Below are 27,546 nucleotides of genomic sequence, written 5' to 3' on the forward strand. Positions count from 1 at the left end.
CTCAGAGGATTGAACACAGGCCTGTGAAGAAAAGGGTCATTGGTTGGATTCCCAGTCGGGACATGACCTGGTTGCAGACCAGGTCCCCAGTAGGGGACACATGAGAAGCAACTACATATTGATGTTTCTCTCTCTTTCTCCTTCCCTTGCCTACCTCAAAGAAACAGTCTAAGGACAAAAGGAATACTAAACATGATAATACTTTCATCGATGTAAAATTAAGTTTCTTTTAGACCAGACATAAGTGCAAACTTTTCCTTTAAAGGCTAGGTGGTAAATATTTTATCAGTGAGCCAAAAAACTAAAAGAAGCCATTTAAATGTAACTGCCTTTAAGTATATAAAAACCTTTTACCTTGTAAAATAACAGGCAACAACCTCAAGCAGTTACTGAGCTTATAGGCCTCCATTTATCTCCAAAATAGGTTTAGTTATTAGGGTTATTTGGATTAGAGGATAGTTAATTTACATAATTATAGATCATAAATATATAGTATCTAATGCAGCTCAATAAATGACAGCTAACATTTAAGACAAACACAGAGGTGAGAGGGTCACTACTTAACAGGTAATTTATGGACTAAGAGTCACTTTTGGCCATGTTCTCAGTAAATGGCAAAAGTACATTCCTAATGATTCCTACCTACCTACTGGTCATGGGCTTAAGTTTACTTTCTGGACATGATCTGTATTTTCCACATACCCTCTAGACAAAAATGTTTTAAGATAATTAAAATGGCATTAACTAAAGAACCAATATGCCCTAGTGTACCTAATACATCTAGCAGTAAGAAAAAATAAAATTGGCTATGAGATGATACTGAAGTTGGATGATGGGTATGTGGGGCTCTACTTAGTACACATGCACTAAATGTGTACTCTTTATTGTCTTTGAAATTGGTGGTGTGCTGGTAAGCCAACTCCCTAGAGTAAAAAATGTCCTCATTTGTTGCATTTGCCAATCTCCATGGTGTAATACTCCTACCATGGCTAGTTTTGGTCATCAACACACCACTGTAGACAGAGTTGGGAAAAGATATGAAAAAATGGCTCCCAACCAGCAGAATCCAGCTTTGTATAATAAACTTTTTATTTTAAAAAGTTTGAAAATATATTAAACTGATAAATTACAAAGTAAAATTAACTTCATATCAATCCATTATTTTTACATTTATTGTCAAAATACAAAACTTGTGTTTACTATTGTTGGCCTCTTATCCACCCGTACCACACACCAGCCTCCTTTCAGCAGTTCTACATTCAGTGACATTTCACTTTTAAGCTTCATCTTAGCTTTTATTGGTATATATCTGAGAACCATTTAAGTCTTCAACAATGATGACAAAATGAACTATGTAGACAGTCTTTTAGCATGTAAAAATATTCCTATTTTGTTCATTGTGCTTGGTTTGGATATTAGCTTACCATTCATCTAGCTATTTATAAGCTTACTAGTTTGAAGAGCCATACTGATGTGCCTTTTTTGAACCAAACTTACCAGTTTACTCATTTTACTAGCAAGCAGAATATTCACTATTATTAAAAACAAAGTTAAGGTTAGCTTCTTCAGACTTCTTTAAATCACTTAAGATTATCCCCAAATACTTATAATACTAATTGGCTAAGTACTGACAGTTTTCTACTTCTGCAATATCCTAGTATTAAATGACAACTCCTGTATATCAATTCAAATTTTATACTTATTTGCTCAATGTAAATTTCAATGTAGGAAATCTCTGGACACAGAATTGAAAAAAATTACCTAACTTGTATTATGTAACTATAAAAAGCCAAAGTCAAATCATGTTTGATCAAATTAATTTTAAATTAGAAGCCAATATATAATGTTAGCATCCAAGAGAAACCCTGGATATATAAAAACTTTTAAAGTTACTTTGTCGTTTGTTAGCAATGTTTGAGAACACTAATTTTATGTTTTAATGTCATTTTTAAAACTACAATAGAAGAAAATATGGTTCACTCTTGAAAATGTTTTTAGCAAGGTCTTACTAAAACTTAAAGTACCATTTAACACAGTTAGTAGGCAAAAGTGTTAAGAGCATGAACTCAAGTCACTGGTGAGTGTGTTGAAACTGGCTCCATGATTTACTAGCCAAAGATTTACTTGCCTATGATTTTAGGCAAGTTATTTAACCTCTCAAAACTTCATTATCTCATCAATGAAACACAGGTAAATAATACTTACTCTATGGTTCTTACCATATTGAGATCATGCATGTTAAGTGCTTATACTTCCTAGCACATAGTAATGTGGCCCAAGCACATAGATATTAATGGCCCAATGTTTGTTAGCCATTAATATGACAGGTATGGAAAAATCAAATGCTGTATTTGCAAAATTCTATACTAAATGTCAAATATCAAAAGTCAAAATTTGATCTCACAAGTCTAATAGTTGTTTAGTCTTTTGATACAAAGTTTTGAAATTAAAAAATGAGAACCTAAAAATAGAAGTTATATGAATCATCAAAAAATTCTTCCTAGAAACACAAACCGTATCTATTTATCAGGTGTTCCCAGCACAAGCCTGAAAGTCTCTTTGTACCTACAATTATTTTTTGTCTTTTAAGAATTTTGAGTTAATCTTAACAATTTGGTTGATGAGATGTTGAAGAAACCAGAGAACTATATGTAACACTCTACATTAGTATTACAGAATGTTTAGTCATGCCTATCATAAATATTGTTTAATGTAACTGTTGAAAAACTTCACAAAAAAAGCTGTAATTCTTTTTTTCCCTTTTATACAAATACAAGTTAATTAGCTGGTCTACTCAGTTGCAATTTTTTTTTTATTTTTATAAAACTTTTCAAGTCATGAACATGGAAACTAAGAATCTCCTAACCTTTTTACACAAGTAAATTTCAGGTTCACAGTATGTTCATTTAGAAGTATTTATAATTAATAGGAAGCTTAACACAGTAATAGCTCAGACAAGGAAGAGGGCATTAATTCTGCAGGCAGTCAGCAATGAAAATGCTAAATCTGAACAAATCAGTTACTGATGACCATTTCCTTACACATTTTGAGTAAAATATATAGACTACAGAATGCAAACAAAAGTGAATATAAAACTTGTCTTCCCCAAATACAGCTCTACTTTATACAGGTCTTGAGGTATACCCATGACATCAGCAAAAATTAACCAACTCAGGGAATTAGTCCTCTTCCCCACTGTCAAAAAAAATAACCATATATAACTTTAACTAGAAAAAGTAAACGGCAATTTGCAAGCAAAAGAAAACTAGACTTACATTCTACTACTTACATTTGTTCCAGTCACAGATCAAATTTAAAATGTTTTTCATTAGACTATTAAAATAAACTTTTTTAAAAACAAATGTATTTTACTCCATCAATACTGTGGGGAGGTAACTCAATTTAGATGTACTCTCTAGAGCAAAATTAACCGAACTTTGCGCGGGCCAACTGGCCTATCATTTAGATCTTTAATAGCAGCCATAGCTTCATTATAGTTTACCATAGCGACAATAGCTTCCCCTGTAGGTAATCCCTGCTCATTATACTGTATCCTAACTGAATCAGGTATGACTCTATAACCATGAAAAAAGTCTAGAATTTCATTAACATTAGCTTTAAATGGAAGATTCATTATCTTAATAGGTATTATTCTACCTGAACTACAATTTAATTTTGGATTAGGCATAAATCTTCCCTCAGGAAAACTTCCCATATTACGCTTTCCAAAATCAAACTTGCCACCTTCTGGGCGACCAAAATTCACAAAAGGGCGATGACTTCTAAAATCATCTGATGGGCTCCTAAACTCCTCACCAGGTGGTCCAAAATCATCAGGAAGTCTAGCGTCCTCCTCTGGAGCTGCCCTGAGATCTTCCTCCGGAAGCCGCCTGAACTCATCAGAAGGGCATCTAAAATCTTCCTCCTGGGGACTCATACTAAAGTCCTCCTCAGGAAGATTCCTAAAGTCTTCATCTGGGAGGCGCCTGAAATCTTCATCAGGTGGATGCCTTAGGTGTTCCTGGGGTGACCGTCGGAATCGGAAATGCTCCTGGGGCGGCCGTCGGAAATGCTCCTGGGGCGGACGCCGGAAATGCTCCTGGGGCGGCCTCCGAAAGTGCTCCTGGGGGTGCCGCCTCAAGTCCTCTTCAGGAGAACACCTGAAATCCTCCGGAGAACGTCTGAAGTCCTCCACTGGAGGACGCCTGAAGTCCTGTTCAAAAGGTTGCCTCAAGTCTTCCTCCGAAAGTCGCCTGAAGTCCTCCTTAGGTCGTCGCCTCCATTCCCCCTGGGGAAGCCGCCTAAAATCATCCTCAAGGGGTTGTCTCCAATCTTCCTCACGTGGCCGTCTGAACTCTCCCTCAGGAAGCCGCCTCCAGTCCTCCTCAGGGGATCGCCTAAAGTCCTCCTTGGAAGGCTGCCTGAAATCCTCCTCTGGTGGACGCCTCCAATTCTCTCCCCTTGGGTGCCTTAAGTCTTCTTCCCCATGGTATCTGAAATCCTCCCAAGAGCATCTGAAGTCCTCCTCCTGTGGCCTCCGGAAATGTCCCTCGTGAGAGTGCCTGAATTCTGGGGAGCGCCTGAAGTCCTCTGGGGAATACCTAAAGTCTTCTGGAGGGCACCTGTCAGGCTGTTGGAAATCCCCTTGGGCGTGCCTGAAATTGTCCAGCTGCCTTAAGTCTTCTTGCGGATGCCTAAAGTTTTCAGAAAGGCCCACTGCATATACCGGCAGATCATTTGAATCAAATGAATGGGAAGGGTCATCCCTATCACATGATTTTGAATGGTCTTGCCTTCCCTTACTGGACAGCAAAGAAAAATTTACATCGAACTCCTGCATTTGTGCCTCAGATATAAGTCTTAACAACACCTCTGTCCCCAAGAATCTTCGACGATTTAAACGTTCAGCTTTCATGGCCTGTTCTTCTGATTTGAATTTCACCAGTGCTTCCCCCAGACCAACACCTTTGTCATCATAAAGCAAGTAAATGTCATTCTCAGCAAGAGAAAAGTCTGCAAAGAACTTCTGCACTTCAACTTTTGTAACATCAAATGGAAAATTTCTCACATATATGCACAGTTTCTGGCCAGTGTAGCCTTCTTGAGAGTATTTTTGTGAAACACGTCCAATCCTCTCTTTCTCAACTGATGCTGGCCTTTTCTTTTCATAACATTCAATGAACTTCAGCATTTGTTTTCTAGAAATTGGATCAACAAGAACTGGACGATATTGTAAGACAGTCTTATGTAAACCCAGAGCAGTGTTATAGTCTTTCAACGTCTTGAACATCACAAAGGCATATCTTGTTCTTCTTTCATCTTTATATAAAAACCTAATCTGTTCATTAGTCAGATCAGTATCTCTAAAGAAATTTCTTAAATCTCTTTTGTTAATGCTTAGGGACAGATTTTTTAGGTGAACATAAAATCCCAGTGGAGAACGAGAACGTGTTCTTCTGGGAGATTTCGAATGAGATCCTTTTCGAAAATGTCTATCATTTATTCCTCTTGGTGGAGAATGTTCTTCAGTTCTCATAGGAATGTCACCCTCCTTACTTGCGCTACCACCAAACTCAATCCACTGTTGTTCTGAGCCTTGCATTACTTCTATAAATCTGGAACCCATAAAACTTCTATGACATTTAAGACCTCCTGAAGCATCAACACATGAAGCAAATTTTACTATGGCATCACCATTATTTCGGCCATCATGATGTTTTAAGAAAATTACTCCATCCACACACAAACCAGAGAAAAAGACACGTACATCATCTTCATTTACTAAGTAAGGCAAACCTCGTAGAAACAAGTAAGGATTCTCTGCCTTTAATGGCCGGGTCTTTCTTGGCCTTAAATCACCATGTCCTGTACCATTAGTATGAAACCCAGCATCTTGATTAATCGGAGAGCCATATCCAGAATTACTTGCTTCTTCTTTAATGCCCTCAACAAAATTAGATAAGCAGCCAACCCCTGATGCCCCAGATCCTGGTCGCTCTCTTCCTTTGTGAGCAGTTCTTTTCATTTCTATAGTCTTCTGCATTTCTGCCTTACTGCTAAGAAAGAGCTCTACAGATGAATCCTTGATAAACCCTCCTGAACGACTTATGGCACGTCTTGCATCTTCATCTGTTGCAAAAATAATAAAAGCCTCCCCAATTTCCCCTCCAATTATATGCACTCCTCCATCAGGAATAGTCAATCCCGTAAAAAAGTGACGAATATCCGCAGGCCCCGCAATAAAAGGAAGCCCCCGTAAACGGATGACTACAGCCATGCTGAGCTCAAATCACAGCAATAATGACCTGCAGACAAAAAGGTACACATAATAGCAAGTCTTATTTTTGAAGTACCTTATCCGACACTAAGCTTAATAATTACTTGGTTCCTACTTTCTTCAGCACTTTATCAATGAAAATTAAATATAAGTTCACAAAAATATTGATTGTATCTAATTCTTCAAAAAAATAAGGAATAAACTTTTCTCCTATCTAAACATACAAATAAACCGACTACTTTGAAGACACATTTTCATATCACCTATCCTATATAGTATGAACATCAAAAATATAAAATCTTCTTTGTAAGTCTGCCAAGTACTATTTCACAACAAGACCAAAAAAATTTTCAGACTCACTAAGAAACATATTTTCTACTGACACATGAGAGAGAACTTTGTGGATGAAAGAATTTTACCATGATGAATTTTACATATTTATAAAAGCCATCTATGGTCAGTATATAATTTCTGGCTGAATAAATTGCTTACCACTAGTGCATCCCTGGCCGGACATAAAGTACAGAAGCCATGGGTACCTAATATGTATTATTCTACTTTTACATTTTTTTGTCAAGCCTCTGTGAAAAGCCTTAAACTCTGGATATCTTACCTTTTTTTTTTTTTTTAATTTCTTGGACACCTGTTAATTCTGTAAAAGCAACTTAACTGTGGAAAGAAAATGAAATATAATTAATCCCAGGACTCTATAATTGATTTTAAACAACGCCAGATTAGGATATTCACTTCAGAATGACCTATTAAAAAAGTGAAGCAATATAAGGAACCACAACTATGGGCATTGCAAGATGGTCTTCTTTGTTCTGAGAGGAAATAAATCATTCTTTAGCAAAAAGGGCCTACAAATTCTGAGAAGACATCTGCAAATTATTTTTTTAAACTTCATATAAACTAAACTTGATTGAAAATGATACAAGGAAAGGGGTGATGGAAATGTTATACATTTTAACTGGAGTGTTGGTTACATGGGTACATGAATCTATCAAAGCTATATGAATTTTATCTTTAAGGTCTGTGCTTAAATTGTGTATAAATTTTACATCCACTTAAAAAAAAGACAATCTTTCCACAAGTAAAATAAAATTTAAAAACAATAAAAAATCCCCCAAAACTTTCTATCTCTTCCAAACATGAAAAGACCAAATACCTAACTCATTAATATGTCTGACACTTGTAATTCTCTTCCCTTTCAAAACGTAAGACCAAATCAAATGAAAAAGGTGACCATTCAAAATGATAAATGAATAAAACACTTCAAAAACCAATTTTTAAAGCAAAATCCAAATAATGGCTACCATTTGGATACAATTTTAAGTTCTACATATACACTTCCAAACACGGAACCAAATATAATTAAAGCAAATACCGAAATCTCTCTAAAATCAAAAAATCTCAGCAACTATCATTTCTTATCTTAAACTCAACCATTATACTACTCCATAAATTCCTAAAAGAAATCACTATTCATCTCAACTTGAACAGAAAATGTTCAGATATAGAATCTTCTCAAGCTTCCATTTCACACAACTATCCTGGGTTCTAATAAATAAACCCAATTGACAATGTAGAAAAGTAAAAATATCTGGAATGTTTGGGGACTATCAGTAGGAACTACTGAAAAATCTCAACCTAGTGTTTCCTTAAGGAAATTCACACCGACTTTCAAAAATAACCTAACAATATTTAATCTAGTTTTCCAAGTAAGTTTTTAAGAGCCATTAAATAAGTATAAATTTCTTTTTAATGTGCAAAATAGAAGTACTTTAATTCAGTACTTATAAACAATTACCACTTTTCCACAAAGTGGGGTCTGAAGACATATTCTTTGAAGTCTGCAAGGCTTATTTTCCTTTGAAAAGTGTCCAAGATTAAACTTTATAAACCACAAGCTAAACTAAAAAAAGATATCAAGAAATTGTTTGGAATCTTAATTATCAATGTCAATATTAAAAATATCAATGAGATTTAATATTAAAATATTTGCATGGTATAAGAGGGGCAGGGTAGATATTTGGGAAATATCTGTACCTTCTGCTCAAAATTGCTGTAAACCTAAAAAAACTGCTCTAAGAAATGGTCTATTTAAAAGAAAAATCTGCACAGTACCAACAAAAACCTCAAATAGAAGCCTAGTTCTTCAACAAACCAACATCCACACCAGCATTTTAACAAAAATTATAAACGGCTTCTGAAAGAGTTGTGCCCACTCAAGTTCTAAAGGTTCCTTATGCAAACTGACGTAGCTCCTTTTTTTACTTTTAAATGTTTTAGAAAACAGCATAACATATATATCATGTGTCCCTCCTTCCTCCACTCTTTTTTTTTTTTACTTTAAAAGGGATTTACCCTGAGAACATAAATAAAGCTACAACAAAAGTTAGGGATGTTTCAGAGAATAATTATGTCAAATTCCAAAGATTTCTACTAACTTATCCTCCCTAACCTAAAAACGGTATTTTAACTAAGTAGTTCTATGAGGGCAAATCTCATGAATTTCAATTCAAGCAGACTATATAAAAAATGCGTTTTAATTTTCCACTGCTAAATATAACTAATGCTTAAAATTTTTTGCCCTTCAGATACTAGGGTAATGTACCATTTATCTCTGCAATAACAGGAGACCACTTGTAAGTGACCAGTTCTCAAAAAGCACTTTTCCTCTAAGTAATTTCCTTAAGCACATTGTCCAGAAACTCTATTCTTAGAACACTACACAAAAAGCAAAATACTCTAAAGCACTTAAAATTTTTCTACTTATGAATGCAACAAAAGTATTTTTCGTGACTGTTGATTTAAAGACAGAGATAGATTAGAAGGTCAAACCTAGGAAAACAAGGAAATGGGTCCTTAGCAGCTCATTTAAGGGCAAGTCACTGAAATTAACAAAACTAAAATTTTAAACTCATTTTGCTGCATTTTTATCCAACAATTCATCCCCCTTGGTTATCATTCTCACTAAGCAATGAAATGTACATCTTCTAATCAAGCCTGAGAGGGCACTGGAGGCTAAATTTAAAAAGGTATTATTTCAGATCCGTTTGATTTTAACTAGCGAGTAACAAAATCATTCCAAACATGTTTCCCATAGTGAGCGAGCGAAAATTGCGACGTTTCAAATCTCAGTTATGATAAAGCACATTCAAACTCGAAACGCATAAATTTCCCCCCGCGGAAAATAATCTACCCCCAGTCCACAATTATTCTTTTTGATGACCTGCCTTTTATCCTCTTATAATGTAATGGTTCAAATGAAAACCAAAGGCATGAAGACAGAGGCACAGTCCCCAATAGGCTCTGTAAATGAAGACGAATCCACACGGCACAGGATTTCCCATATCATCATCCATCAATCCTCAAATGGGGATCAGCAGAAGGTATCGCTTCTATAGCCCAAAGCCTTTGTCCAGACTCCCAAGGGTCAGAGCTTCCTTTTCTCACGCCAGGCCCAGCAGGTTGCTATGTGCGATCCGATGCTGTCGCCAGACCTTCCAACAAAATCAGCTTTCAAATTAACCTGGACCACCCCACCTCCGTGCCTTTCTGTTACCGGGTCCCAAGGGCAAACATTCCGCCCTCACTCGCCAGGAACGTGAACTTCCCAATTTAAAACACTTTGGCCCCTCTCACGCCTAACGAGCCGGGCCTTCAGCGCTTTCCTGCCACCGCTAACTACAATGACAGAGCAAAGGAAAAAAAAATACCTATGAAATCCCTCGAGATCTTCACTTTTAAGAAATCTGGAAGGCACACACACAACAGCACATGGAGGCTGACGGGAGAGTGAGTGTTTAGCAAGTAAAGAGGGTGCCCTAACAGCAGAAGCTGAGCTAGGTCCAGGCGTGGCTGCCGGCCCCGCCTTTCCCAGTTCTTCCGTCCCAGACGCCAACTCCTCCCCACCCCCGACGCCCCCAGGGTAACTGCTTCGCACTTGGCAATAAACACACACCACTGCTGCGGAGTCTGACACACTGGCCGGGGGCGGGGGACACTCCTCTTCGCAGCAGCCTCCCCAGAAGAGGTAGAGAGAGCCCTCAGTGAGCCTAGAAGAAGATGGCGCCCACTCTCCCCTCCGCTCCGGACAAACGGACGTACTGTTTGCCCATGCGCTCTCCAGGCGTAACCCACCACCCCGGCGCCCCGGCCAGGTTTGCGCAAGCTCCCTGACACTCACCCGTTTCCCGTTATCGGGGGTGAAGGGAGGCGCCAGCCCGAACCCGCCCGACTTTGCTGCGCTTCTGCGCATGCTCATATTCCAGCCAATCCGGGATCTTCACCAAAGAAAAGCGATAATTCAATACAGAATTCGGGCATCTATCCATATCTAGAATGAGAAGCTCCAATAAAGAACTGCTTTAGTACATTGGTAAGTGGATAAACGTTCGTGATTTCCAGGAGTTAAGGAAAGGGAGGTAAAAGCAGAGAAAAGTTGGCAATTTCTTTTTTTTTTATCAGTGCTGCAGTTAATGTGTGGCGTAAGCATCATCCGAAAGGATCTTTGTAAACAAACTATAAGAGGCCGCAAAATATTAGTTTTACTACCTTAGATATTCCCAAGATACAGTGCCAACACCCAGGAGGTTTAATAAACGCATGCTTATTCAATTTGATAGACATCAATAATTTTATGTCTGCATTTGTTGTTCCTACATGACGGTGTTTTGAAACATAGGAACAGGCCAATCATGAAAACTGGGAAGTGAAAAAGCACAATTACAGTCATGTTCTATAATGCCTGCTCTGTAATAGCTGGTGAACCACCTTGTGTTTGATTTTATTTGATTGTTTACAAATAAAGCAGCCCGCTACGTTCACAACTACATACGCATTTATCAGTTGATTCAAACCTCACTAAGAAAGCAAAAAGCACATCTTTAAAATAGTTACAGGTGAGAAAAAATGTTTTCAAGCCCTCACTCACTGCAAAATACACATTCTTTAATATGATTGTAAGTAAGAAGAGGTAGTTTTAACAAATGGACGATAGGTAGTTCCTGGAGGAAAAGCCACCATTTATTTGCTCACTTGGACAAATTACTTGTCTCTGTGCCTGTCTCCTCATCCGTAAAAATGAAGATAATAACAGTAGCTATCTCTTAGGGTTGCTGGAAAGCCGAATGACTCCCTGTTTCTCTTCCTGTCTCCACCCTTCCTTCTTCTCTCTCTCTAAAAGCAAAAAAAGAAGAGGGAGGAGTTAATCATTCAAAACATAGGGCTCAGTGAATGCCTTCGACACGTATGTGCCTCGGACACATATGTGTCTCCCAAGCCGTATGTGAAACTACATTACTGTGTGAGTTGTGCCATTCACAGCAAAGTAGTCAGGAAACATTCTCATGAAGCCTGGAAGGACCAAACACCCAACACTAATTTAGCACCCTGCAGGTGCTGCCCCATGACCTCCACCAAAGCCCATGTAAGGAGGTAGGTCCTTAAGGACTGAAAAAAAGTTTTCTGGAAAAAGATTAAATGGAAATTGTACTAAAAAAATAAAATAAAAAGCACACAAAAGAAATGCTCCAGAATGTTAAATCGTTGATATTAATTCACAAGAATAAACACTGTTAAAGTGAACCCAAGATGAACTCAGTCTGACCAGAACTTTTCTGACTATATACACTCTCTATATGAAGTCAAATGATCAGGGAGTTGTCTGCTAAGCATGGAAATAGAACACAAGTTACCTAATCTCAAAAAGTGTTTCTCTGGCAAGGGTAGCTGGAAACACTCTCATCTATTTTATTTTTTAAATTGGTTTTAGAAAGAGAGAGGAAGGGAGAGAGAGAAACATTGACCTGGCAGCAGCCCCACCCATTCACACATTCATTGGTTGACCTCTGTATGTGCCCTGAATGGGACTGGGGATTAAACTGGAAACTTGGTGTATCAGGATGACACTCCAACCAACTTAACTACCCAGCCAGAACCATCCTCATCTATTTTAAGAATAACAGCTATCATTTAATGAGCACTTACTATAGGATTCATCTGAGCAAGTGTGCTTAGATCAGACTGCCTTCTTTGATTAGGCTTGGATAGGTATTACCAGCCAGCCTCCTTTGTTATTCTGGGATGACCATTCCCTTCGATTGACTCAGATTTTCTCCAAACAGGACTCTATAATGAACTCATGCCTTTTCTTTTCTGCCTCTGCCTTTCTCAGATAACCATACTATTACAATTAAATAAAGAATTCAGTCAAAGTATTTGGATTTAATTACATGATATTCTGGTTCTTGAATAATTGCTTGAGTCTTTAACGTGTCAACATTAAAACCTGATCATTCTAAGAACAAAGAGAACTAACTTTTTGGAACAGCAAAACATAAAACTATACCCTGAAACATGGTAACCACATCAAGCCTTAGCCATTCTGTGTTTCTACCTGGACAATTAGCCCCTCTCCCAAGTGTACTATCACAACTACAGCACTACCTACCTTTCTGGATGATTTTGGTATCAGTTTTCTGCTGCCTTTGCTAACTCTTCAACATTCATAAGAACAGTCTTCAATCACTTGGTCTCAGAGTTCCTTGATCTTGTCACCTCCAAGGTGCTTCATGTCTCTTGCACACCCTTATTCCCATTAAATTGGCATTTATTGAGTATGGACTGTGAGTCAAGCACCTTGCTTAAGGCTCCTGAAAGACAAACCTGAAGAACTCATAATTCTCTTTTCTCAAGGAGCTCATACTATAGCAGAAAAAAGAGCACACTTGTGCAGCTAGTCATCACATACAGGAAGATGTGTACAGCCTAGGAATTAAGACGATGGGCTCTTAGATCAGGACTACCCAGGTGTAAATTCCAGCTCTGCCACTTCATGACTGTAGACAATCTTTGTCCTTAGACTTCTCCATGTACACAGTGGGGACAACAGTACCCATAATGCAGGCCCATTATGAAATAATGCTTGTAAAGCACTTAGCACAGTCCTTAACATGTAATAAACTCCACTTAGAATCCAAGAAGGCTGGTTCAGAAATCAGAATACCATAGTTCCAAGCCTAACTCTGTGACTTATTAGCTGTGTCACTTTAGTTGCTGAACCTCTCTGTGCCCTGATTTATTCACTTATGAAATGAAGATGACAATAGCAAGATTGTTGCATAGATAAAATGATCACACACATACATGCATTAAAGGTACATAATGAAACACCAATAATGCTTATAACATGACATCTTACATGTTGCTCTGGTGGCCTGAATGCTCATTTCCTAGTATCCCCCTGTAGTGGTCCTCAGAGGCACATCTGCAAAACTCCTAAGAGTCATGGGAATACTGTTTGGATACCACTGATTAAATAAGGAGCTCCCTCAGTTGTGTGTGACTGAAGTCAAATCTAAGAGAATCAACAAGATCAACACATGAATGACATTGGTAAATAAGAATTGAACAGGACCCCCAGCATTTAAGTTGGATAACTCCTTTCCTGAGGTAAATGGGAGTCTTGTCTCCATGGTGGAAAGACAAAGTTGATTAAGATCCTGAACATTCTACTGATGCTATAGGTTAATAAGGTAGGCATGCAGAAAAATTACTATATAAAAATCTTGGTGTTTCATTCATGGGCAGATAAACCAGGGGAAACAACTGGGGATCAAGACAGACCACAAAACCCAGGGTTCCAGCACAGGGAAATAAAGCTTTAAAACCTCTGACTGAAAACACCAGTGGGTGTTGCAGCTGCTAGAGAAACTCCCAGCCTCACAGGAGAGTTTGTTGGAAAGACCTACAGGGTCATAGAATGTACACAAGCCCACCCACTTGGGAACCAGCACCAGAAGGGCCCAATTTGATTGTGGGTAGCAGGAGAAGTGACTGGAATCCAGCATAGAGCAGAGTAAGTGCCGTTGTTCCCTCTTGGACCCCTCCCCCAAGTACAGCATCACAAAGCAGTGATGTGGGTTGCCCCACTCTGGTGAAACTCTGCCCCTTATATGTAACAAGTGCGCCAAGACAAAAAAAAATGGCCCAAATGAAAGAACAGATCAAAACTCCAGAAAAAATACAACTAAATGACGAAGAGTTGGCCAACCTATCAGATACACAGTTCAAAACACTGCTAATCAGGATGCTCAAAGAATTGGTTGAATATGGTCACAAATTAGATGAAAAAATGAAGCCTATGCTAAGTGAAATAAAAGAAAATGTGTAGGGAGCCAACAGTGATGGGAAGGAAACTGTCCACTCAATTGTGGACCAGAAGGAAGAAAGAAACATTCAACCAGAAAAAAATGAAGAAACAAGAATTCGAAAATATGAGAAGAGGCTTAGGAACCTCCAGGACATTTTAAAATGTTCCAACATCCGAATCATAGGGGTACCAAAGGAGAAAAGAAAGAGCAAGAAATTGAAAACTTACTTGAAAAAATAATGAAGGAGGACTTTTCAAATCTGGCAAAGGAAATAGACTTCCAGAAAGTCCAGGAAGCTCAGAGAGTCCCAAAGAAGTTGGACCCAAAGAGGAACACACCAAGGCACATCATCATTACATTACCCAAGATTAAAGATAAGAAGAGAATCTTAAAAAACAGCAAGAAAAAAGGAGACAGCTACCTACAAAGGAGTTCCCATTAGCGTGTGAGCTGATTTCTCAAAATAGACCTTGTAGGCAAGAAAGGGCTGGAAAGAAGTATTCCCTCATGAAAGGCAAGGACCTACATCCAAGATTACTCTATCCAGCAAAGCTTTCATTTAGAATGGAAGGGCAGATCAAGTGCTTCTCAGATAAGGTCAAGTTAGAGGAGTTCATCATCACCAAGCCCTTATTATATGAAATGTTAAATGTATTTATCTAAGAAAAAGAAGATAAAAATATGAACAGTAAAATGACAACAAACTCACAGTTATTAATAATCACACCTAAAGCAAAAACAAACTAGCAAACAACTGGAACAGGAACAGAATCATGGAAATGGAGATCACATGGAGGGTTATCAGCAGGGGAGTAGGAGGGGCATAGAGGGGGGAAGGTACAGAGAATAAGTAGCATAAATGGTAGGTAGAAAATAGGGAGAGGTTAAGAATAGTACAGGAAATGTAGAAGCTAAAATACTTATATATAGGGAACCATTTCACGTGGTGTGAGAATGTAGCCCAGCCCCCACTCAGAAAGGCCAGTGGGGATCGAGTTTCCAGCACACAGGAGTCACACTCACAGATAGGTTCTCCCATGAGGAACCAGGCCTGCGTTGTACCTAGGCTGCTATGTGACTTGCTTTTGCTAAAACTCCCTCATCCTGAATTGAAACAGCAAGTGCTTATTGTTACTTCCTAAAATCTGAGCTAAACCTCCCAAGTATGGAGTGTAACCAGTTCCACCACTTTTCCCTTTGGTCTGTAAATCCTTCTCTTTGAAGTAATTAGCAACATTCTTTCCTTTGTTATCTGGAAGAGGTAATCACCTACAGCAAACCTGTGCATAGTAAATGAGGACCATCCTCAGTGTAATGTACCCATAAAACCAATAAAAGCCTGTCCAGGCAGGGGTTGGGGCCCTCTCTCTCACTTAGAGAGTGACCCTGCTGTCCCTTTTTCTCCACAGGACTTCTGTAGTCTGTGTGAATTTCTCCGCCACAACACATGGATCCTGCCAGCCAGGATCCACATCACTTATATGTATGACCCATGGACATGAACTAAAGGGGGTGGGGGATTGTGGGTGGGAGGGGGTGTGCAGGGTGGAGGGGAATGAAGGGAGGAAAGTGGGACAACTGTAATAGCATAATCAATAAAATATATTTTTTTTAAAAATCTTGGCCCTGGCTGGTGTAGCTCAGTGGATTGAACACAGGCCTGCGAACCAGAGGATCGCGGTTCAATTCCCAGTCAGGGCACATGCCTGGGTTGCAGGCCAGTTCCCTGAAGGCCAACTCCCAGCAGGGGATGCACAAAAGGCAACCATACATTGATGTTTCTCTCCCTCTCTCCTTCCCCTCTAAAGATAAATAAATAAATAATTTTTTAAAAAAAATCTTTGTGTTTTACTGATGAGGTGAAGCTTTGACCCCCAAATTTCAGTGTAGAACCCACTTTTAGTGAATAGTCAGGACCATGAAATGGCACATCTCCTTCTGCATAAGTTTCCTTTCCCTGGGTTCCATCCAGTCCCAGGAAAATAAAATAACAAAAAGCAAGAGGAAGACCTAAGAATCTACAGAGAAATTTCAAAGACAGAATATAAGGAGAAAACCAAAAAAGAGAATCTGTAAGACTTTGTGTTGGAAAAGGCAGCCACATGAGAATGGGCATTGGGCCCTGACTGGTGTGGCTCAGTGGGTTGAGCATTGTTCCACAAACTGAAAGGTCACTGGTTCAATTCTAGGTCAGGGCACATGCCTAGGTTGAGGGCCAGGTTCCTGGTTGGGGGCGTGCAAGAGGCGATGATCAGTGTTTCTCTCACACATTGATGTTTCTCTCCTTCTCTTTCTTCCTCCCTTCCCCTCTCTCTAAAACTAAACAAATAAAGTCTTTTAAAAACAAAGAATGGGCCTTGGGTCTGGAATAGTTCTTAGCAAGAGTTAAAAGCCAACATAGAATGTGTGGGTCTTATCACCTTATGGAGGAATAAATTTCTTTTCTTCCGGCTCAATGAGAACTCTTTTGTCTCTGTTTAAAGCGTGTGCATCGTATGGCACCTGTCCAACCCCACTATATATGTGTCCTCCAAGGAAAGGGGGCACGATTCCTTCTCCTGCCACATGAGGCCAATTACCCTCTCTCAGCAACAAGGTAAGACCTGCTGACCATGGGAGACCTACATCCACTATTGAAGCTGATCTTGCTTTGTCTCTTCTATGTGCAAGTAAAGCCTTGTCCCATCTGGTGCTTGAATGTATTGTTTTTCAGGGGAGTTTTTTGGCAATTCTGATACCAAGATTCAATGGGCAGAAGTGTTTGGAGTCTTCCCCTGGGATTGGTAACCAGTGCACAGTACTCTGCTTGACACCATGCTGTGTGGACACAAAAAAATCTGTTAGGACTATGGCCAGAAGCCTTATAGTTCAGGCCAAACCCCCATTGGTCCTCTCCTAGGGATGAAATGAGAGGAGACAGCATTGAGCTCTCTTAGAGCTTGGAAGATGACAATAAACTAGAGAATGAGGAAATAAAGAAAGTTTTGATTTCTTCTTTTCCACTCCAAGAAATGTGTATTAAATGCTTACAATGTGTTATGAACAACTCCAAGCACTAAGGAGACAGTAGTAAACAAAAATGGATATGGTGCCTGCTCTCATGAAACTTGCAGTCCAGGAGAGGAGAGGAACACTAATGAAAAAATTATTAAATTAAATGTAAATTAGCTTCAGAGATAAGAGCCATGAATGAGAAATACCTGGTGCTGTGGGAGTATTGCATAGGAGAGGTTGGCCTGGTCACAAAGGTGAAAAGAATTTCCTAAAGAAGTGATGGAGGATGAGCTACAAGGAAAGGAGGAGTTTACAAAGTAAACAGAAATTGCTTGGGAAGGAGAGGGAGGAGGGATGCTCCAGGCAGTGAAGTGCACAGACTCTGTGGCATTCAGAGAACTGAAAGACCAGTGCAGGCAGAGTGCACAGCAGTGCACAGGGCAATTAAGAGGTTGCAGGAGGAAGTCAAATCCTGCTGGGGGTTACTGTTTATGTTAAAGACTTAAGCTCTCCACTGTAAAACCAATTAACTATTTTAAGCAGAAAGGTGGCATATTACGTACTTGCATTTAAAAGATGACTGTAGCTGAGGTATGGAGAATGGATTGGAAGGTAGTAAGAATATGTGTATGAAAAAAGGTTAACAGCTTATTTTCATTTCCAGTCTAAGATGAACAATTTTAACATAGGTAATTACTTCCAGTCTTTCCAGAAATACTAATAAAACATTGCCCTGGCTGGTGTAGCTCAGTGGATTGAGCGTGGGCCTGTGAACAAAGGATCACAGTTCCATTCCCAGTCAGGACACATTCCTGGGTTGTAGGCCAGTTCCCGGCAGAGGACACACCAAAGGCAACCATACATTGATATTTCTCTCCTTCTCTCCTCTTCCCCTCTAAAGATAAATAAATAAAATATTTTTAAAAATACTAATAAAACAACAGAAAAAAACTTTCAAAAGAAGCAAAAACTGATAAGAATGAAGATCATGGGGTGGGAGGAAACAGCAACAAAACTTTGCATGCAGGAAGCAGATGGGTAGGTGATCATTTCTTTCAGGAATCAAAAAAGGTTAAATACTGAATTGGTGGTAGGAAAGCTAAGAAGCAACTTGTTATACACCAAATAAATCCTCAGAGGCTTAGGAGCCCTCAACATCTTCTCTTCAGGAAAGAAGTAAAAACAGAGTTCATTGAACATCAATTTATAAAGCACTCTATACACCCACTTAAGAATTTTTCCTTCCAACCAGGAACACTATCTGTCCCCAGCTAGTGTAGAAAATTGAAAGTTTATTCTCTGGAGGAACTATGACTAAGGCACGAGAGATACAGATGAGATCAGGGGCCCTATATGTTGTATAAAAGAAGCACATTATCTGAATGATGAAACTGAATGATGAAACTTACACCCTCTTTCTTCACTAAACCTGGCAGCCAGGCTTAAGTCCTCCAGGAAAAGGATTCTTTCTGGGGAATTTGATGAGCACAATGGGGGCGGGGCGGGGATGAGAAGGAAGAAAAATACTGACATGAGGAATGCCCTGTGCAACAGCCCAAGCTACAAGCTAATATACATTGTGGCTCAGGCAAGAAACCCCAACTATCCTTTCAGAGCAAAGGTTAGCTTTTTGGTGTGTTCCATTCTGATATGCATTTATTTCATAGATATACATATACATAGATATAAAATACATACAGATGGATAGCAAAGGGTCACTAGATTTATGAGGACACTCTAGTACAAAGCATAATTTCAAAGAGATGAAGATTATGCAGGTAAAGGAAAACTTTATAACACTATTCATAATGTCCTCAAAGAGTTAAAATATTGCATCCATGAGAGAATACTAAGGTGTTATAAATAAAATATAGCCAGAAAGCAAAAAAGGAACTTGAATTAATAATAGTGAAAATGAAAAGTTCAAGGAAATGAAAATGGAGAAAGCTTAGAAATATTCCAGAAAGTAGAGCAAAATAAAATACATAATGAAAGGGATAATACATAAAAATTAGAGAAACAGGCCAGGAGGTGTAATATCTGAAAAATAGGGTATAGAGAAAGAAAGAATAGGAAAAGAGGAGAGATCAATGGAATAGTTAAGGTCTAACAAGTGCTCAACACAAAAAAGACAATGAAACACCCCAAGATATTTCACTGTAAAATTAAGAAAAATGAGGGTGGAGGGACATTATAAAAAGTTAAGAGGATAAAAAAGAAATTACAGACAAAAGATTAAGAATAAAAATGGCAGCTATTTTTCAATAGCAATTTTAGAAAACAAAAGAAATAGGAGCAATACCTTTAAAATTCTAAGGGCAAATTATTTCCAAACCAGCATTCCATACCTAAGTAAATTAATACATTCACGAAGGAGAAGAAGGACATTTTCACATACCTCTCATGCACCATTTTTCAGCAAGTCGCTGACGTGCTCTACCCAAATGAGGAAGTAAAGCCAAGAGAGAAGAGGATAATGCAATCCACTAAACTTGAGATCTCCCTTTAACATCACTCTGTTTTCCCCTTCCAGCTTAATAGATTGCCCATTCTCTTCATTCTTTGTTTACTGTCTTGAGAAGAGACCACAGAACATAGTGGTTGAGAACATAAATTCAACAAAAGGCAACAAAAGCAAAAATAAACAAGTGGCACTACAACAATAAAAATAAAGCAAAATAAATAAAATAAAAAGCTGTGCAGCAAAATAAAACCATCACAAAATAAAAAGGCATCTTATAGAATGGGGGAAAATATTTTCAAATCATATATCTGATAAGGAGTTAATATGCAACATATATAAACAACTCAATAGTAAAAACACAACCAATTTGATTAAGAAATGGGCAGAAGATCTAGTCTTTTCTCCAAACAGGACATACAGATGGCCAAAAGACACATGAAAAAGTGCTCAACATCACTAATCATCAGGGAAATGCAATTCAAAACCACAATGAGATATCACCCCACATCTGATAGAATGCTTATTATCGAGAAGAGGAGAATTGATAAGTGTTGATGAAGATGTAAAGAAAAGGAAACCTTTGTGCACTGATGGTGGCAATGTAAATTGGTACAGCCACTGTGGAAAATATTAGAGATTCCCCCCAAAATTAAAAAGATACCTACCATATGATCCAGCAATTCCACCTCTGGGTATTTACCTAAAGGAAATCAAAAGACTAACTTAAAAAGATATATGCACCCCCATGTTCATTCTGGCATTATTTACAATTGCCAAGATGTGGAAAACTTGTCTATCAATGAATAAATGGATAAAGAAGATGATATATATATAGATAGATAGATAGATAGATAGATATAGATATAGATAGATATAGAAATATATAGATAGATATAATATCATTTGATCATAAGAAAGAATAAAATCTTGCCATTTGCAACAACATGGATGGACCCTTGAGGGCATTATACTAAGTGAAATAATCAGTCAGAGAAAGACCAATACCATATGATCCCACTTATATGTGGAACCTAAAAAAAAAAATCAACCAATCAAACAAAAAACCTAAGCTTATAGATAGAACAGATTGGTGGTTGCAAGAGGCAGGGGTTGAAGGTGGACAACATGGGTAAAGGGGGTCAAGAGGTACAAACTTCCAGTTATAAAATAAAAGTCATGGGTATGTAATGCACAGCACAGTGACTATAGTTAATAATACTGTACTGAATATTTGGAAGTTGTTAAGACAGCAGGTCTTAAAAGTTATTATCACAATAAAAAAATTCTCACCCTGGCTGGTGTGGCTCAGTGGATTGAGCACCAGCCTGAGAACCAAAGGGTTGCTGGTTCAATTCCTAGTCAGGTCACATGCTTGGGTTTTGGGCCAGGTCACCAGGCAACCACATATTGATGTTTTTCTCCCTCTCTTATTCCCTTTTCCTTCTCTAAAAATAAATAAGAACTTTTAGAAAAATTTTCTAACTATGTATGGTTTTATGGTGATGGATATTAATTACAGTTATTGTGATAATTTCACAGTATGTACAAACATAGATTATTATGTTGTACACTTGAGACTAATATAATGTTATATCAATTATAACTCAATAGAAATAATTAAATAAAATATGTTTCTAAAAACAAGAAGAGCATAGATTCCTGAATCCCTAATACAAGTTCTTATTGGCTCTCTTTGTTTCTAAATCCCTCATTTATAAATTGGGAGTAATAGTACCTACTTTAAAAGGCTATTATGAGGATTAAAAGCACTCGGAGGAGAACCTGGTAATACTGAATGTGTTAAATACATTGAAAAGAGATGAATAGGGGACTTCCGCCAAGATGGAGGCATAGGTGGAAACACTGTGCCTTCTCCCACAACCAAGTTTAAAGACAACAAAATTTTAGTAAACAAAAACGCAGCCAAAACACAGAAAATTGAACTATACGGAAGTCCGGGAACAACGAACCATTCAGCCAGACCGGTAAGAGGGGCAGAGCCAGAAGTGGAGCAGGGTTGGGCAGGAAGGATCCCCGACCCAGGCGTGCAGGCAGCTATGGGCAGATCCCAGGTGTGGAGTAGAAATGAGTGGACCCAGTGAGGGCATAAGGCGGCAGGCTGACTGCGGTCACACATTTGCATGCAGATAAACCAGCGAAGGAGCAAGCAGTGAGATGGTGCAGGCCCCAGCGGTGGGAAGTAGCAGAGGGGATCGCCATTGCCCCCTCTGACCCCGCCCCCACATACAACGTCACAACCCAGCGACTGAGTTGCCCCACTCTAGTGAACACCGAGGGCTCTGCTCCTCATAAGTAACAGGCAGGAACAGACCAAAATATGGCTCAAGAACTCAAAGCCCCAGAGCCGATAACTCTAAGTGACCAAGAAATAGCCAACCTCTCAGATGCACAGTTCAAAATACTGGTGATCAGGATGCTCACAGAACTGGTTGATTTTAGTCACAAATTAGAAGAACATATGAAGGCTAAACTAATTGAAATGAAAGGAAATGCACAGGAAACCAACAGTGATGGAAAGGAAACTGGGACTCAAATCAATGGAATGGACCAGAAAGAAGAGAAAAATGACCAAACAGAAAAATATGAAGAAGCGAGAATTCAAAAAAAATGAGGAGACACTTAGGAACCTCCAGGACATCTTTAAACATTCCAACATCCAAATTATAGGGGTACCAGAAGGGGGAAAGAAACAGCCACGAGTGGAAAACTTATTTGAACAAATAATAAAGGAGAACTTCCCCAGTCTGGCAAAGGAAATAGACTTCCAGGAAATCCAGGAAGCTCAGAGAGTGCCAAAGAAGTTGGACCCAAGAAGGAACACACCAAGGCACATCATCATTACATTAGCCAAGATTCAAATGAAGGAGAGAATCCTAGAAGCAGCAGGAGATAAGGGGACAGTCACCTACAAAGGAGTTCCCATCAGACTGCGGATTTCCCAAAAGAGACCTTACAGGCAAGAAGTATTCCAAGTCATGAAATCCAACGACCTACATCCAAGACTGCTCTATCCAGCGAAGCTTTCATTTAGAATGGAAGGACAGATAAAGTGCTTCTCAGATAAGATCAAATTCAAGGAGTTCATCATCACCAAGGTTTTATTCTATGAAATGTTAAAGGGACTTATCTTAGAAAAAGAAGATAAAAAATAGGAACAGTGAAAGGACAGCAAACTCACAGTTATTAACAACCACACCTAAAACAAAAGCAAACCAAGAGGACAGCTAGATCAGGAGCGGAACCATAGAAATGAAGAACACGTGGAGGGTTAGCAACAGGGGAGTGGGAGGAGGAGAAGGTGGGGAGAAGGTACAGAAAATAAGTAGCATAGATGGTAGGTAGAAAATAAATAGGGGGGCGGGCAAGAATAGTAGGGCAAATATAGAATCTAAAGAACTTGAGATACATGGGCATAAACTAAAGGGGGGAATGGTGGGGGAGGGGGTGTGCAGGGTGGAGGGGAATAAAGGGGGGAAATAAAACATCTGTAATGGCATATATTTTTTTAAATTTTAAAAATAAAAAAATAAATAATTCCTTTACTTTTCACAAAAAAGATGAATAGTTCTGAGGGAAAATTTAGAAATTAATTAATAATAAAACAGTAAGTAAAAAAGCAAAGACACTTGTTCGCATTAGGAAAAAAACAGTAAGTGTGGTATGGTACATGACTCATTTCACAATATATAAAAGTGATTACTACTCTATTTTTAAATTTTAAAATATACATTAGAGCCTGGCTGGTGTAGCTCAGTGGATTGAGCGCGGACCTGCGAACCAGACAATTGCGGTTCGATTCCCAGTCAGGGCACATGCCTGGGTTGCAGGCCAGTTCCCTGCAGGCCAACTCCCAGCAGGGGACGCATGAAAGGCAACCATACATTGATGTTTCTCTCCCTCTCTCCTTCCCTTCCCCTCTAAAGATAAATAAATAAAATATTTTAAAAAAATAAAATAAAATATACATTAGAAATAGAAAGGGGTTCAAAAATATGGTAGGAAGCAAATCTTTATTTTCCATAGTTGGCAGTCAATTGCTAAAAAAATTAAGTTTTAAAATAGGTCATTGCAATAATTTATATGGGAGAAGACAGCATTTTATGGTGGTAGCAATAATAGAGGTTAAGAAAAGTAAAATAATTTAAGGGACTTTTGTGCAATAAATGAAAGAGATATTTAGAAGATAAAAATCAAGATGTCTTGCTAATGGACTGAAAGGTGTAAATGAAGGAAAGGAAAACCTCAAAGCTGACTTCTAGATTTTTGGCCTCTATTATAAGTTGGATGATGTTGCCATTCACCAAAATAGAGAATACTGGAAAGGACAAAGTTCTGGATTGGGTAGAGGATGGAGATCATGAGTTGTTTTTCACCCCTGAATTTAAAAGCTTCATTTCATCCAAATAAAGTTTTAAAGCAAGCATTGGAAATACTGGTTCAGGATTCAGAAAAGATACTTGACCTGGATATATGTAAATACATGAGTCATCAGCAAAAAGTGACCATTCAAGTCATGGACGTAGTTGACATCACCTAGGAAGAAAACCAAAAAGTGAGAAGGGAAAAAAATCTAGGACAGGGCCCTCAAGGACTGCAAATTCAGTAGCCAAGTAAAGGAGGCTGACCCTACAAAGGGCAGAGAACAGGAATAACCAGAAAGTTTATTCTAGGAATAACCTGTAAAAAAGCCAGGAGAGTGTTCCATCATGGAAGCCAAGTTCAGTTGGGAAAATATCGAATATGATGCAACAGTTGTTTATATCTAGTAGGCTTTGGCACTAAGAGTCTGGAGATTGGGAAAGAGTACAAGGATCACCACACAAATTACCCCAACTGTAAAATCTTTTTTTTTAAAAAAAGATTTTATTTATTTATTTTTAGAGAGGGAGAGAAACATCAATGTGTGCTTGCCTCTCATGAGCCCCCTACTGGAGACCTGGCCCACAACTCAGACATGTGCCCTGACTAGGAATAGAACCAGAACCTTTGGTTCGCAGGTGGGCACTCAATCTACTGAGCCACACCAGTCAGGTCCCAAACTGCAAAATCTTGACTTTACACAACCTCCACAACCTCCATCCACTTCTGCACTTTGAACCACAACCTCCACTTCTGCACTTTGAACTTGTTCTTCACAGTCTTTGTAATATTTTAATTCATTAATACCCTAATGAGCTCACTGTCTTTCCTTTTTAAAAAAATTAATGCCTCAGAAACAGGTCCAGGGATTCAAGAACCATGGTAAAGAATCAGTATTAAGAGCGTGGGTTCTGGTATCAAATTGCCAGCATTAGAATCATGATCTGAGTGTTCCCCTAATAAGTCATCTATGCTTTCTAAGCCTTGGTTTTCTCATATATAAAATAAAGTTAATGATAATGGTCCCAATCTTATCAAATCAGATATTTTAGTAACTGATTCATAAAAACCCAGCAATTAATAGCCATTTTTCTTTCTTTTTTCTTCCTTCCTTCCTTTCTTTTTTGCAGAGTTTAGCTTTTTATTAAACATGTTACAAAAAAGATTTAGTCAAAAGGGCCAAATCCCATGTCATCATTAGACCCCTCAGATTCTTTTTTCTTTTCTTTCACTTTCTTCTCCTCAGCTGGGGATTATTTCAATAATTATTTATGGCCATAACTTTCACCAACATATGAGATAATTCCCAACTTTAACTAACACTTTTGATATTTTTTTCTTTATTCAACATGAAGATTGTATCTGTCACGGGTCTTTCCTATATTTCTTTAATGTCACAGTCCACCCAGCCACACAAAGCAGAAACTGAAAGTGATACTTGTTTCTGCTTCTTTAGTTCCTCTTGTCTAAATCATAACATTCTCATGATTCTTCCTCCGAAATAGTTTTTCACTCATCCTCTCCTTCTCCTTTCTTCTTCTGTTACCCTAATTTATACCCTAGATTTCTAATTTATCCTCCAAAGTGATCTCTACCTCTAGAAGCTTCCATATAACTCTTTTATAGGATATTTTCTGAAATGCAAATATGATTGTGTTATTCCCTAGCTTAAAGTCTTAACAAACTTGATACTGGTAGGCAAATGTAGGCACCCAAGAGCTTTCATTTTTATTTCTTCATACCTTTCCAACCGCACCTCCTGCCACTGACCATACACCCCCTACATCTCAAGCATACTGAGAGACATGTCATTCCCCAATGTGCCTGCTCACTCAAGCCTCTGGGTCTGCTCTTGCTGGCACTTCTGCCTGTCCTGTCCTACAGTATCTCCTTGTCTGTGACTTCTTCACTGACCTCTTTCCCACCCCCAAGGCAGGGTTAATGCCATTTTCTAGTTTCACAGTCTCAATTAAAGAAGTCATCTCAAAATACTTTAATGATTTGTTTTTATGTCTGTTTTCTGCCAGATTATGAGGCCCCTAAGGGAAAGCACCATGGACAGCTCTTTCCCCCCCAAAAGTATCTACTCATACAACTGCTTAAAAACTCCGGTTGGGGATTCAAATTACAATTATCTTTGAAACACCCCAAATTACTCCCATTTCTGGTTCCAACCTCTTCGTCAAGAACACAACTCCACATCCATTTCTGCTATAACTCTCTACCTGAGTAGGCAACTCATGTCCAACATAATCGTACTACAATAAACTTCACAAACTGTTCACTTCAAACCTAGGATTTTCCTAAACCACCCTCTATCTGCTTCCACTCCAACATGATCTAGCCTTGTAGGCAAGATCTGGACTTGGTGCAAATTTCTGTATCTAAATTATTTCTCTCCCAATTATCCACTCTGCCTTTTCAAAATATTTCCTACTTTTACCTATTTTCTTTACTCAGGAAACTGAGCTGCTCAATTTATTTGTTCCCCAGTCCAGGATTTCTTTATGGCTTCACTCATCTTCTTCTTTTCTCTCAATCTTGGAAAAAATGACTGTCTTTTCCTGAGATGGTGCTTTTCCTATATCCAAATACTTTATCTCTTCCTTGAAGCTCAAGAGAAAGACAATTATTCTACTCTTTATTGTGAATCTCTCCTCTACTACTCCTTCCCTCTCCACTTATAGACATATTCTTCTTATCCTAGGAAAAACGAAAAACTCTTTTATCTCAGTTCCTACTTTTGCCTTCCTTTCAATGTCAAGTTCCTCAAAATAGTCTATATTCGTTTGCTCTTTCTCACTACTTCTCTATGACTTGCTTCCACCCATCCCACTATAATGAGACTGAACTCTAAAAGGTAACTAATTGATAGTCTAATTGCCAAATCCAAAGACTTTTTCTCCACCTTCAGACTCCTTGACTTTTTCGCAGAATTTATACCATTAGAGTGATAGCATTGTGATTAAGGAGCTGCAAGAGTTAAACTGCCATAATTCGAAGTTTGTTTCTGTAATTGTTAGCTGTGTGTTTAGGTAAATTTTTAAAACTCTTTGTGCCTACGTTTAATCATGTATAAAAAGAAGATATAACAACAGTATAGGTTTCACAAGGTTGTTGAGTGGATTCATTTTGATAATTTAATTAAAGCACTGTGCAGTACCTATCTCATTCTATCAATAGGTGTTCAATAAGCATTTGCTATCCTCTTAGAAACCATTTTCTTACTTTTCGGGCGTACTTCTCCCTAAGCTGATATTAAATTATGTTCT

The 27,546-nt window shown here is 38.4% G+C and overlaps 1 protein-coding gene and 1 long non-coding RNA gene across 4 annotated transcripts; both read right to left on the reverse strand.

The window, feature by feature from the left end:
- Positions 1 to 215: 215 nt before the first annotated feature.
- LOC118995559 (uncharacterized) lies at positions 216 to 10,003 on the reverse strand. The gene is made up of 3 exons (XR_005068303.1): positions 8,061 to 10,003; positions 327 to 329; positions 216 to 226 (listed from the first exon to the last, which is right to left on the reverse strand). It is a non-coding gene; the product is annotated as an uncharacterized LOC118995559 (long non-coding RNA).
- Positions 1,494 to 10,489, reverse strand: RBM12B (RNA binding motif protein 12B). Of its 3 annotated transcripts, none has more exons than XM_037058731.1 (3): positions 10,470 to 10,489; positions 6,897 to 6,946; positions 1,494 to 6,307 (listed from the first exon to the last, which is right to left on the reverse strand). In XM_037058731.1, the coding sequence occupies exon 3, from the start codon at positions 6,275 to 6,277 to the stop codon at positions 3,416 to 3,418; it is 2,862 nt and encodes a 953-aa protein (XP_036914626.1). In that variant the 5' UTR covers positions 6,278 to 6,307; positions 6,897 to 6,946; positions 10,470 to 10,489; the 3' UTR covers positions 1,494 to 3,415. The 3 variants fall into 3 exon arrangements, with proteins under 3 accessions (XP_036914626.1, XP_036914624.1, XP_036914625.1); XM_037058729.1 differs by lacking the exon at positions 10,470 to 10,489 and adding an exon at positions 10,245 to 10,334; XM_037058730.1 differs by lacking the exon at positions 10,470 to 10,489 and adding an exon at positions 10,000 to 10,085.
- Positions 10,490 to 27,546: the final 17,057 nt, after the last annotated feature.

The sequence above is a fragment of the Sturnira hondurensis genome, unplaced genomic scaffold (genome assembly GCF_014824575.4).
Source record: "Sturnira hondurensis isolate 20B ecotype Veracruz unplaced genomic scaffold, ASM1482457v3 Scaffold0010128, whole genome shotgun sequence".
In the NCBI taxonomy this organism is placed as follows: Eukaryota; Metazoa; Chordata; class Mammalia; order Chiroptera; family Phyllostomidae; genus Sturnira; species Sturnira hondurensis.